This window comes from Parasteatoda tepidariorum, chromosome 9 (genome assembly GCF_043381705.1).
Source record: "Parasteatoda tepidariorum isolate YZ-2023 chromosome 9, CAS_Ptep_4.0, whole genome shotgun sequence".
NCBI lineage: Eukaryota > Metazoa > Arthropoda > Arachnida > Araneae > Theridiidae > Parasteatoda > Parasteatoda tepidariorum.
Genome location: NC_092212.1, coordinates 18,348,767 through 18,363,633, shown reverse-complemented (window position 1 = coordinate 18,363,633; position 14,867 = coordinate 18,348,767). Strand labels below are relative to the sequence as shown.

Here is a 14,867-nt window from a genome sequence, read left to right as displayed (position 1 = left end):
GTGTTATATATATATATATATATATATATATATGTAATTAATCCTACGTACCTCTAAAAAAAAAGCATTCTTGTGAAATAATTTTTCCAGTGGCAAGGAGCTAAAGGAGAAATTTTTCATAAGAATAGGCTTTCCATCAAACCTTAATTGAAACATTTATCTACCTAACCTTTTACATACCCGGCAACTAGTACGGTCGTTGAAAAAGATTTTACAAAGTGATAGTAAAACTGCAATTAAGTTTGGAAGAATTTTCAAAAAACAAAACTATTAAGACATCTATAAGCATAATTAGCCAACTAATAGATCTTATCAATATTTTTTTTTACATTATTGATTCGTCGTGGTTGTTAAATTTTTTTTTGAAACTTTAAACTTTGAGAATTAGTACACCAAAACCCTAATGTTGCTATGACTAAGAGAATTGTTTTTAAACTGCCGTATAAGTAGGCAGCTATGCTATTAAGTGTATATAATATCTTATCTATTTTCTCTGAAATGGTGGACACAATTATTTTAATTTAAATTTATTAAAATATTAATACAATACTACACTTACTACTTCTACAAAAAATGTTTTCTGAACCTACAGAAATTTTGTGTAGAAATAGAGGGTATGTCTTGGTATCATCCCCTATGTATGAATTTTTTTTTTAATTTACAACTTTATGTGTATCTTGGATATGTTCTTAAATTATTGTTTGTTCGAACATGTAACTTTTTACTAATGTTTCCTTTATTAAAAATATTATTAATCTGTGACATTGTTTACACTTTTATTCAAAGTAAAAATTTGGAATCTTCGCCCTTTTCTAAACTATTTCACTCTTATTTTTAGAATGCAGCTGTGGCCAATATGGCAAATGCTTATATGATGAACACAAAAAACAAATTGGCTGTAAATGTGATATAGGCTATGCAGAAAAAATGGGAAAATGTGAAAGTATAACTCTACCTTATTCTTTATTTCTTATTAATATCTAAATATACGGTGGAGTCGTGGTGGCTCAGGTGATAGAGCCCTCGTCTCCCTATGAGATGACCCAGGTTCGAATCCCAGCGATGATTGGTCGATATGAATTCCGCACCCAGCTCTCACGGATTACAGAGCTGACGTAAAATATCCTCCGTTGTAGAAAGTTCATGGGCTAATGACTCCTTGTCGTCAGACTAACCATGGGAGGTTTTAGCGGTTTTCCTCTACACGTAGCTCAAATATGGTTTAGTTCCATCAAAAAGGCTTTAAAAATTTCTGCCAATACTTCATCCGGGAGTTCCCTTGTCTTCTGGATAGGGCTTAAAATTACATGACTACGGAGGAGAACACTGTTGGTCGTAAACTCAAAAATTGGATTGGCTGTTCAATGACGGTTATAATCATAATATAATAAACATACGGTGACATCTGAGTAAAGTGGACATCCTTGGCACACAGAAAATTATCCCTTAAGGTCAATTGTTACCTTAGAAGGACGTATATTAATTGAGTAATCAAATGATGGGTAAATAAATACATAATTAGAAATGAAATAACAATAATATTCCTTGGGATTTAATAAAATAAATAGGATAGCTAAAAACTGAGAAATTCATCGTTATTTAAAATAAAAAATTGTGAGTATTTGTTAGCAAATACTCTTTCTTTAAAAATAGGAATGTTAATACGCAGTTTTTAACTAACTCTGAGTGTTCCTTTAAAAATAGGAATGTTAATACGCAGTTTTTAACAAACAAGGCTGTGAAAATAATTTTCACAGTAACTCACGTAAATAATTCTTATGAAATTAAAACATGACAAAATAATTTATACAGATGTTTCATATTATTTATGTTACATTATTTATATATTATATTATACACATTATTTTCAGAATTCGCTGCAAAAAATCGATGTCAGATATTTAGTGTCTTACTAACACTAAGCAGTTGAATCAAATTACACAATTACATATATTTATTTAAGATATTGAGAAATAAGATTGTTTGTATAAAATATTATTTGTTATTTTTTTTTAAGGGAAGACAAAAGAGTTCTAAAATTTAATGAAAAAAAAAATAACAGGCATTTTTTTAATCCCATGTTAAAACATTAACGTTTGTTATCCACTTATAATATTTAAATATTAATGTCAGTTGTGTCTGGAAAATTTTTTTAATTGTTTTCCTTTATCTGTAATGAATTAGTTATACTGGGGAACAAAGTTTTTATTGCACTTATACAAACACTACTTGATCTAGCCTGATCATCACCTCCTACATCGGAAAGCCTCCACACGGTTTTTTAGAAGTAGTCTGCTCAGACTAATTAAAAAGTGAAGCAGTTCAGAGTATGAACCCAGATTCTATTTTAAAAGTACTTGAGAGATATGCATCATATATATTTGAGAATTGAATCCGTAGTGGTTGACAAGTAAATAAGACAAACCAATCATTTTCATAAATTCAAAAATTTTTAGGCATATATTTGCTACCATTTTCTCTTTTTTATTAGATTTTCTATTAAATGGCTCTTTCGTTAACTGGTTTACATACATAGTGGTCTGATCGGACTACTCATAAGAAACCGTGAAGAGCTTGATTCGGGTGTGAGAATATCAAATCTGAATTTCTTTTGTTGTTCGTTCCAAGAGTTACAGATATTTTTCAAAATCATATTTTTTAGTTTAGTGTATATTTTGTTTAAATGTGCAAGTTTAAGAAGATTTTATGAAGATAGATTTATAAACAAAGATGTGTACTTGTCTGCACCTTTGAAAATTACACTAACCCTATACTGCGTCTTTTGCATACCTGCAAAACTACAATTTGAATTGGATCTCTTAACCAGGATTTTTTAAAATTTCCTCTGGAAAATACTTATTGTCCCCACTTCTATGCTACGTAAGGAGTAACACGAAGAAGGCGATAATACATTTCAATTGATGACTATAGGCAGACGTGCCAACTTTTAATCCCTTCCATTATCATTTTTCCCAGTGGTATTAAAATGGAATTAAAACTTCAATTTTAAGCAAACAAATACGGTGTATTTGAAAAAAATTAAGTTGACAACCATGATAGTAACGCATATTAATATATAAGCTGAATTTTTGTAAGAATAGTGGTGATCAAAATCATTTAAAAATTAAATTTATAAAAGAAAAAATAGTATATATATACTACCACTTTAAATATGAAAATAAAATCTCCCGCAAAATGCGCGAGAGTTGGCAGGCATGCTATAGGTATGATGTTAGGGTCATATCTTTTTTGCACTCAGGGCCATTTCCAAAAGGGCAGACAAGTGTATATCTACATTCATATTAACCTATACGTTCTTTATGAGCTTGTACAGTGAGCAAAATAAAAAACGGATCACTCTGAATAACTTTTGATCTAATGATCGGATTTTCACGTTCTAGAATTCAATCTTAATGATTCAAGGAGTTGACCTGACCTCAAATATGCTAATTAATTAGTGCAGACGATATTTTAAGTTACGAAATCAGACACAAAAGCATACATTCTCGGAATAAACATACCTCTTTTTTAACGGATTCAGATTTCTGCCCTCGACAATATAGGGGATAGTTGGACAAACATGGCATTATATCCGGGAAATATGGTCTTAATAGTTTGGTCAGTTGAGAGTTCTAAAGTCTGAACCCCTTAATGTTAATTTTATTTTTTTACGTATTTCACCATATCTCGAGAACTTTTAAGCGAATTGAAAGTTTTTTGCACATAAATATCAAATTTGTTTATCCAAAGATAATTCCGTGCAAAATATCACTTTTAGTAAATGTTGTTGTTGTCGTTTGACAAGTGCCGAAAAGTACAAGTTAAATGGGACCAAAGGCGCTTTTAGTAAATATTTCTTACTTTTAATTATTCTATTTAATAATAACAGAAAACTTTTAATTGTAAGGTTTAAAATTTGTTTACACCATTTTAAGGATGTAATTTAACATAGAATAATGCAAAGTTTGAGTGAAATTGGTCGAATAGTTCCTGAGAAATGGAATTTTTAAAATACGGCTTTTTTCGATTTCTCAGGAACTATTTGATCGATTTCGACCGAATTTTGTATTTTGCCATTTAAAATTACCTTCTTTAAAATGATGTAAAAATTGTATACCTTACATTACAAAAATTTTTCGTTTTCATTTAAAACTAATTTTATGACTGTGTGCAAAAAATTTTCAATTCGCTTAAAAAGTTTTCGAGATATGGCGAAATACGTAAAAAATAGAATTAACATTAAGGGGTTCAAACATTGGCCGCTTACCTGAGCAAACTATGGGCACCATATTTTACAGATAGCGGTTCAGAAATCCAAATCTGCTGGAAAAAAGGAATGTATATTCAGAGAAAATACTTTTTTGTGTCAGATTTTGTATCTTAAAATATCCTCTGCACTAATTAATTAGCATATTTGAGGTCTCCCCCTTGAACCATTAAAATTGCGTTCTAGAACGTTATCAGATATAGAAGATCAGATCATTAGATCANTGTTTAAAAAGTGAACCAGTTGTGCGCATGAACCCAAAACCTTTCTAAAAGTAATTGAGAGAAATTTATCATATATATTTGAGAATTGAATCCGTAGTGGTTGACAAGTAAATAAGACAAACCAATCATTTTCATAAACTCAAAAAATTTTTAGGCATATATTTGCTACCATTTCCCTCTTCTTTACTGGATCTTCTATTAAATGGCTCTTTCGTTAACTGGTTTACCTGCATCTCTGATCGGACTGATTGGTCTGATCGGACTACTCATAAGAAACCGTGTAGAGCTTGATTCGGGTGTGAGAATATCAAATCTGAATTTTTTTTGTTGTTCGTTCCAAGAGTTACAGATATTTTTCAAAATCATATTTTTAGTTTAGTGTATATTTTGTTTAAATGTGCAAGTTTACGAAGATTTTATGAAGATAGATTTATAAACATAGATGTGAACTTGTCTGCACCTTTGAAAATTACACTAACCCTATACTGCGCCTTTTGCATACCTGCCAAACAACAATTTGAATTGGATCTCTTAACCAGGATTTTTAAAATTCCCTCTAGAAAATACATATTGTCCCCACTTCTATGCTACGTAAGGAGTAACAGGAAGAAGGTGATAATACATTTCAATTGATGACTATAGGTATGATGTTAGGGTCATATCTTTTTTGCCTTCAGGGCCATTTCCAAAAGGGCAGACAAGTGTATATTTGCAGGCAATCTTAATGAGTCAAGGGGCTGACCTCAAATATGCTAATTAATCAGCGCATGCTATATTTTAAATTACGAAATCAGACACAAAAGCATACTTTCTTTGAATAAACATACCTCTTTTTCAACGGAATCTAATTGCTGTCCCCTATTATATAGGGGATAGACGTAATCTGGGAAATATGGTCCTAATAGTTTGGACAGTTGAGTGGTCTAAAGTATGAATCCCTTAATGTTAACTTTATTTTTTGCGTATTTCACCATATCTCAAGAATCTTTTAGGCATATTGAAAGTTTTTAACACATAAATATAAAATTCGTTTATTCAAAGATAATTCCATGCAAAATATTACTTTTAGTAAATATTTCTTACTTTTAATTTTTCTATTTACTAATAACCGAAAAATTTTAATTGTAAGGTTTAAAATTTTTTTACACCATTTTAAGGATGTAATTTAACATAGAATAATGCAAAGTTTGAGTGAAATTGGTCGAATAGTTCCTGAGAAATGGAATTTTTAAAATACGGCTTTTTTCGATTTCTCAGGAACTATTTGATCGATTTCGACCGAATTTTGTATTTTGCCATTTAAAATTACCTTCTTTAAAATGATGTAAAAATTGTATACCTTACATTACAAAAATTTTTCGTTTTCATTTAAAACTAATTTTATGACTGTGTGCAAAAAATTTTCAATTCGCTTAAAAAGTTTTCGAGATATGGCGAAATACGTAAAAAATAGAATTAACATTAAGGGGTTCAAACATTGGCCGCTTACCTGAGCAAACTATGGGCACCATATTTTACAGATAGCGGGTCAGAAATCCAAATCTGCTGGAAAAAAGGAATGTATATTCAGAGAAAATACTTTTTTGTGTCAGATTTTGTATCTTAAAATATCCTCTGCACTAATGAATTAGCATATTTGAGGTCTCCCCCTTGAACCATTAAAATTGAGTTCTAGAACGTTATCAGATGTAGAAGATCAGATCATTAGATCAAAAGTTTTTTCAAAAGTTGATCATTAGACTGTTTCTTATATCACGCACTATACATTCAGACAAAAAAACTTAAATGAACCAAAATACCGCTTTAAAAAAATCTGCAGCTTTTTGAACAAAACTAATATCAGATTCAAAATCCTCACACATGATTTACATGAGATCAAGTACATGTATGAATCCAACAAAAATTTGGCACCATTCTTATTCTTCACTTTTTTAAAGTATGTACTAAAAGGGTAAGACAAGAAGCATACGACCATTAAGTATCGTATCATAAACTGAAGTGTATTTTCCCCTTTTTCCTACCATTCCCTACGTAGAAAAAAAGTGGGGACACTCACTATTTGTTCGAGTGAATTTAAAAAAATCCTGATTTGGAACCCATTATTAGTTTGCGTACAAACTGTAGTTTGTAGAGAGATACCGATTGCGGATTGGAAATCAGAAACGTGAAAACATCTAAGATCCGTTCAAAACTCTCACGGAAAACAAAACCAAATTTTTTTTCAAATGTTATCGGCAAAAGTAAACCTTTATAGTATTCTTGTTTTGTATATTTTATGCAACACTACTTTTTTTTTATTTGCATAATGACGTTGTTTATTGTTACGTTTCTTTATAGAGTGTTATTGTGGAGATAATATTAATTGTACTTTTGATGGTGATAGAAAAGTCTGTGGTTGTGAATCCGGGTATGAAGAGGCAAATGGTTTTTGTAAAGGTGAATAAATACGTATTATTATTTTCATTATAATGAAGTCAATATAGTTTCATACACAGTGTATAAAAATTTTATCTTTTAACTACACTTTCATAGGGGCTTAGAAATTTCTACACCGCTGATAAAATGAGACGAGCGTCGATATTATAATATTTCTTGCAATAACCGCTAAATAGTTTTCAAAGACAATATAACGATACAAAAAATCTCTTCAAAAATCCTTAAATGAATAAAAGGCTTTTTAAAGAGAGAAATTTCTACTGGAAGTGACCAAATTTTCGGACAGAACTAAGCGGTACATCTGATGGTACATTTATGGGTAAATATCTTACCATATTTTTTTTTATAATGGCACCTCTTGATTCTTCTATAAAGGGGCGTATTCTTTCGCAGACAGAATTTCCCGGTAGACCTATTATATCTTCTACTAATAAAAAGGTCTACAGTGGACTGAGTGTAAAATACAGTTCTCCGTAAATCTAGTTCAAGTATTACTTGCTGCAGTCTGCTCGTGTGGGTGCCAACTTTGATCAGTTAGCGAAGAGACCGAGGATGGGGCATTGGTTCTTTTTAAAGTGTTCGACTTTACGAGTAGGTTGTCGGGCTATCAATCCCTCTGTAGATGATCGATTGTGATTGCATGCCTTCGTATCATTTTTAGGGATGTTTCCCAGACGGCTGGCAATATCTCATCATGCAGTTCCAATGCGATGTAACTAAAGTACTATTACTACTACCATTAAAATTTTTCAAGGGTCTGTTTTTATTACTTTCTGGGGGCTCTGTTTTTGTTACTTCGTTTTCTTGTTTGTAATGATGGAATCGCACTATTCAAATTTCGACCACTTTCCGACTAGCTAGAGCATTTAAGCTTGTACTAGAGCTCGGTGTGTCTCATGACAATACAAATTTCATACATTTTCTGATAGATAAAAAACAATTTTACTCTGAATTATATTGTCTCTGTTACATTGTATAGTTTAACACAATCGATATTGTGGCTACTTTCTGATACGCTAGAATTTTAAGTGCTGAATGATGTGAAAGATTTTTCAATCGTTTCCAAACCACTGTAATCAGAATCGAAAGTCTTCTGTCATTGAGTATTGTCCTTCTACCAAGAGCTCTGAAGCGTGGAGGTTGCGGGTTCAAATATTACTGTAAGCATGGTAATATCTTTGGGATGTCCTTATGTAAATTATGGTATCTAGTCTCTTTAACTTGAGAAGGTCTTGTAAGTCGTTGTACTCATGTTGAGCAGACGAGCCTACATTTCCATGAGTTATATTATATAACAAACATAAAAATAAAACACTCTTTCTTTTTCAAAGCTAAAATAGTAGATACAAATATGTTTTACCACTTTTTTTATTTACAAGAACTTTTCACAATCTATCAATATTTGTGTTTGGGCATTGATTAATTAAGTTTACCTCTCTTATAAGTATTCTTTGACTATTTTTAGACCTCAACGAATGCGAGAAACATAATCCATGTAAACAATCAATGACGTGCATCAATTTGCCTGGTTCATATTCATGCATTTGTAAAGAAGGTTATAAGACTGTTATAGTAGATACGATAATTAAGCCATTAGAAATTTGCCAAGGTAATAACATTGAATTTCTCATTGATGTATTTAATTTGGAATTTGTAACACTGTTTGGATAAAAATACGTTTAAGAATGTATCAATATATTTAAATTAATAATTTATAGATATTGACGAATGCGAAAATTCTTCAGCTTGTGCTCAGCCTAACACGTTTTGCGAGAACACTATAGGTAGCTACAACTGTATTTGTGAATCTGGATTTGTATCTCGAGGGTTGATGGATTCCTCTTTATTGTGCGAAAGTATGTATAGCTTTTAAATTTATCTATAAAATGATACTGTGCGTAAATAGGGTATGCGTAATAAGGGTATGGCATACCTGCCAACTTTTAATCCCTTCCATTATCATTTTCCCCAGTGGTATTAAAATGGAATTAAAACTTAATTAACTGGAATTAAACAAACAAATACGTTGTATTTGAGAAAACTTAAGTAGACAACCATGATAGTAACGCATATTAATATCTGTGCTTAATTTTTGTAAGAATAGTGGTGATCAATATCATTTAAAAATTAAGATTATAAAAGAAAAAAATAGTATCTAGTTACTACCACTTTAAAAATGGAAATAAAATCTTCCGGAAAATCTGGAAGAGTTAGCAGGTATGGTATGGGAGCGGTGAGGTGGCGCTGTTGTCGATGTGTAGAGTGCAAAAAACAGTCGATTTGCTTAGAAGGGTAGTTGTTGCGTGGCGTTAAAGTGAGGAGTTTCGTTTCCATCGCTCTAAAGCATGTTGTGAAAAGGCTTAATGACGAAAAAAGACGAGATGCTTGAACCCATCGTGCTACTGTCCTATACGGTAAAACATTTGCTCCACAGGCTTCCACTAATCCTCTATAGCATTCTGTTGCATTTTTGCCACGGGCTACCTCGATTTTAAGCCACGACAGCTGATCACCTTTTGAAAACATGCTTTAGAGCGATGGAAACGAAACTCCTAACTTTAACGCCACACAACAACTACCCTTCTAAGCAAATCGACTTTTTTTTGCACTCTACACATCGACAACAGCGCCACCTCATCGCTCCCATATCCAATTTGCGCATGCCCGCCCTTCTGTGAGTTTTAAGGTTAAGTTGCCACTATTTAATTTACAACCCTCGTATTTAGATGCAGCCTAATTCATAATTTATTTAATCTTGCGGTTGCCTTTATGAAATTATTTCAAGTAAAATGCCAATAAAATAGAAAGGGTGCTTTTTAAAAGGAAAATATAATATTTCTAATGACAATATATTTGAAAAATTATGAAAAAAACAAGCAATTATAAAATATTGCATCAGTATTTCCTATCGCGCTATTCAAATCTGAATAAAATGACTAAATTCTTCTATGAAGAAACTTGTATTCCCAATGACCTTTTTTGACGTTTATAGCAGTTCTGTTTAGTTTTCATTTCGAAGTAAACCATAATTAAGCCTATTTTATTCTTTTTCAGTTATACACCAAAAACAAATTCATAACTGGGCTAGATATATCACAAGGACTGCAAATTTAACGGTTGGATATTAAACATAATTTAAGATTATTAATAATAAAACGAGGAAAAATCTTCAATCCTTTCATTAATAAACTTTGTCTATAAAGTCGGGGTTCTGCCAAAAGGAGGTAGATTATTGAGGGTTCTGTTGTCCAAAAAAATTGAGAACCACTGCCCTAGATTGTCCGGTTGAGATTGAGAATAGAGAGACAACAAATAAAACCCCAATGGATTCCAGGACATTGTGATATTTATGGCAACGAACAGGCAAATATGCTAGCTAAGAAGAGCACTCAAATAATTTAACAACTTACCATCTACAACTCCTTTTCCCCCACAAAATTTTATACAAAAAATCTAATGAGGCAAAATTGGAAAGCATTGCTCACTTCTCGTAATTTTTCGAAGGGTTTAAGGAACATCTTGGATTGATGTATATGATGTATGTATAAGAGCAGTGAAAAAGCTGTCACTGAATTAAGACTTGCGGAGAGTCATGACTGCCTGGCGAAACGCCTTTATCATAACGGTATGTTTGTGGGCCCAAATTCTCCACTCTGCTTGGGAAACGAAATCACAGAGAGTTTTATGGGATTTCTCGGCACAGCTTGGATACTCCGAGAGGAAAAGATGCCAACTTATTCCTTTTATAAAAAAAATATTTTCGAGAAGTAACGAAATTTAAGTTATTTTTAATTTAGTAATTTTCATTCAAAGTAATTTTTCCACCACTATATATCAAAAATATCTAAGCGTCATATGAAATGTAACTTAATTCCATTTATCTCGAGGTAAAACTTTTAAAGACTAGAAGTAATTATTCTTATTCTACAAGTTTTACTATTTAATTCTTTACCATTTTATAAACACTGTTGCCGAAACAGTTGGCATCCCTGAAAATATTGGAGTGCTATACATCTACTAATGGAACAAGTACTTTTTTTTCTCTTGCTGTATTTCTTTTTATAATTTATAATTCTTCTTATTTCGCAAAAGTATGTTCTTTTTTCTTTATTCCATTGGAGTATTGTGAAGACATTCGAGTTCTGGTAAAACAGTGCAACAAATACTTTAAATTCTAATTAGTTGATTGCAAGCAGCATTTCGATGTATATAGTACATGATACAAAGCAAGAAAGAAAACAATTAAAAAATGGAAAATATAGCTAGGAAAATCAACTTTATTAAAATTTACATTGACAACAGCAGCGGAGAATATTTTTCTTATTGATAATATGATGACAGCCCTATGAGGAAAACTCAAATAATTAGCAAAGCTTTCCTATTTTGGTTGTTGTTGTCGTTGTTGGCCATTAAGGCACGTGGGATAGAATTGACTCCTGAAACACCAATACGTCCCACCCGTTCATAAGGCGTAACCATTCATTCACCTACAGATCGTAATTTTGACCTGAACGATCAATCTCCAATCCAGTACCCGCATAAGTATAATTTGTTGTGGTGATATGGAGGACTTTGTGACCCAACAGACTTAACGCTAACCAATCCCCATTTATTGCACGGGGAGTCTTTAACCGGCTGCTTTCGAACTCTCGCTTTCACGAACATGAGTCCAGCGCACTACCAGCAAGGCGATATCGGCCTTCATATTTTCGTGTCATCCACATAAGGAACTTCTTATTATCTGTTCACTTTTCTTCCACATAAGACTCTCCTTTTCAAATGAAAACTTATAAATAATTTGAATTAAAATTGTAACTTAATCTATTTAAACTTTTCTGAATATTACAGATACAAAAAAAATCTATTCAAAATAACAATTTCAGTTTCAAATATTTTTAAAGTTTAACTTCATAAACATTTTTTACCTTAATATTTATCCATTGAATAATAAAATAATACTTTTTGTTACAAGCTATATAAAAGCAAACATATTTTACCTGAGATAAATCCTCCTACTTTTCATCACTTTTTATTGTGGCTGCATCAAGCATAAATGTCTTTTTTTTTTTTTTTTTTTNATTATTTTAATGGTTGTATTTAGGCGGAAAGAGTTTAGGTTTTCCTCAAGCAAACTTAGTTAACTTAGTTTAAGTATGCACTACTCAAATATATGACAGTACAAGTACCTAAAAGTACGCTTTATTTTGTTTTCTGCTAAAAAAAATTTTTTTCATACATTTTTAAATGTGTACTTTGTGCATCCATTATAAATTATTATCGATGAAGCCTTTTTAAGGCCAACTAAACTAACAAGCTTCAGCTTTCTAATTTTCTCATTTGACTATTGTAAATTTCACTTCTGTTGTATAACATAGTATAATTTATTGGAGCATAAGTACCTTCAAAGAATTACGATTTTGTCTATTTTGTTAAATTTTAAAATTAAGCTAAATTTGAAATTTATTAACTATTTTCATTCTGCTTTTCAAGTCTTGTAAAACATTTTACTTATTTACTTAAAGAAGTTCTAATAGGACTATTTGAAGAATTTGTTTAAAACCACCTTTATAGCGCTTGAGTACATGGCCATGCAAATGATATTCCCTGATTTTAAATTAGAATCAAAATTATAATTTGAAAATTATTCAGGTTGTGTAACTCTTCTGACTTATTTTATATGTACAGTGCACCGAAAGGAAAAACAAATGGAATACTCTGAATAACTTTTGATCTGATCTTCACGTTTTAGGACCCAATCTTAATAATTCAAAGAGGTGACCTCAAATATGTTAATTAATTAGTACAAACGTTATTTTAGGTAACGAAATCAGACACAAAAACTTACTTCCTCTGTATACACATACCGTTTTTTCGAGGGATTTGGATTTCTGACTCCCAAAATATAAAGGGTAGCTGCAATCTGGGAAATAGGGCGCAGATAGTTTGGTCAAAAGTCCTGTCCAAAATTTTAACCCCTTAATGTTAATTTTAATTTTTACGCATTTCGCTATTTCTCAAGAAATCTTAAAGCTTGTTGAAAAATTTTCCACACAATTATAAAATTCGTTGATTTTTGAGAAAATATCAACAAATAATTGATATCTTAAAAAATAAAAAAAAAACAATTTTTTAAAAATTCGATTTCTCAGAGACTATTGAACCGATTTCGCTCACATTTTGTAGTTTGCCATGTGAAATTAGATACTTTGAAATGATGTAAGTAATTTTAAAACCTTACAACTCTAAATGTTTTAGATTAAAATAAAATATTAAAAAATAATAAATATTTAATAAAATTTATTTTTGCATGGAATTTACATTTGGATTAACGAATTTTATAATTGTGAACGAAAATTTTTCATTTAAAAAATTCGTTTAAAAATTTCTTGATATATGGCGAAATACGCAAAAAATAAAATTAACATTAGGGGGTTCAAATTTTGGACTACTTTCCTAACCAAACTATTAGGATCATATTTCCCAGATTGTGGTTACCTCCTATATTTGGAGGGTCAAAAGTCCCGAAACGTGAAGATCCGATCAAAAGTTATTCAGGGAGGTCCGTTTTTTTCTTTGACGCACTGTATAATACATATTTTTTTTAAAGAAATGAAATAATTATTGCAAATTTAAAAATATTTTCAATTTGAGTATAATACTTATTATTGCTAAAAATGTATATATGACAAATTCCTGCTGTTATGAAATAATTATATCATTCGCTAAAATTTTTTTATATTGCAGAAAGTACAGCTACAGCAATTTACACAACTATCGCCATAGCTTCATTTGTAAGTCTTATAATTACTGGAGCAGTCGTTTATTACGTGAAGAAAACGTAAGTACAAAAGTGCTTTACGATGGTATGAACAAAACAAAAATCTTTTTTTCAAAAATAATCTTTGAACTAAGGATAAAAATTTTTACCTGTCATGCAATCTTCGTTTAATTAACAGTGCCTGTCAATCATAACTAATAGTATATTTTAACCCCTTCCTTCTTGCTGCCGTTAAAATAGGAGTGTTCAAAAGTATCGCACCAAAAATATTAAAACAATTTATTTCTCCATTTCCGGAATCATATATATTTCTCAATCTATACAACAGATGGCAGTACTAGATTATTTGGAATGTGCTTAGACAACGCCTCCACACGGTTTTTGTAGGTAGTCCGATCAGATCACTATGAAGGTAAACCAATTAGTGCAATAACCATTTAATATGAAATCTATTAAAAATTAGAAAATGGTAGCAAACATATGTCTAAAAATTTGTTTAATTTATGAATATAAGTGGTTTGTTTTATTTACTAGTCAACCACTACAGATTCAATTCTCAAATATGTATGATAAATTTCTCTCAAGTACTTTTAAAATAGAATTTGGATTCCTGCGCACACTTTTTAAATAGTCTGCACGGACTACTTATGAAAAACTGTGTGGAGGCTTTCTGATGTAGGAGGTGATGTCTTAGAGGAAGTTTATTTTGAACTTGATATTTCTTTGCACTCATCAAGCACTTATATTTGTAATAAACCCAAAAATTTAAAATTAAGAAATATATTGCACATACACTTAGTTTAATATAATTTTCTTGAATAGAAAAATTGACATTTTAATGACCGTTTCCTTCAACAACAACAAAAAAAAAATTTAACGACCATTAAGCGGTTAACAAACTGAGGGGTTAACATTGAGGGAAAAGTTCAATATTGTTGTTTTTTATATTATAGCTGAAGGTATTCAATATTTATTACTTAAATTATTTATTAATTATACTACTATTTCTTATAATTTTTTCTGAATTTTTTAAAATTTGAGTGATTACTAATTATTAAGAAATAAAAATTTTAAATTTTAAAAATGCTGACTGTTGATAATGCGTCAAAGTACAGAGGGTTAAAAATTTCGCTAGCTTCAATAATACGCAAATTAGTAATAT

General features: G+C 30.8%; 1 protein-coding gene across 1 annotated transcript in view; it reads left to right on the top strand.

The window, feature by feature from the left end:
- LOC107447438 (adhesion G protein-coupled receptor L4-like) overlaps window positions 1–14,867 on the top strand; it is a gene marked incomplete in the record, with an annotated part of 19,808 nt that overhangs the window by 3,367 nt on the left and 1,574 nt on the right. The window contains 5 exon segments of the mRNA XM_043051349.2: window positions 839–943; window positions 6,829–6,927; window positions 8,393–8,536; window positions 8,646–8,783; window positions 13,672–13,765. Of these exon segments, the coding sequence (XP_042907283.1) occupies window positions 928–943; window positions 6,829–6,927; window positions 8,393–8,536; window positions 8,646–8,783; window positions 13,672–13,765 (491 nt within the window).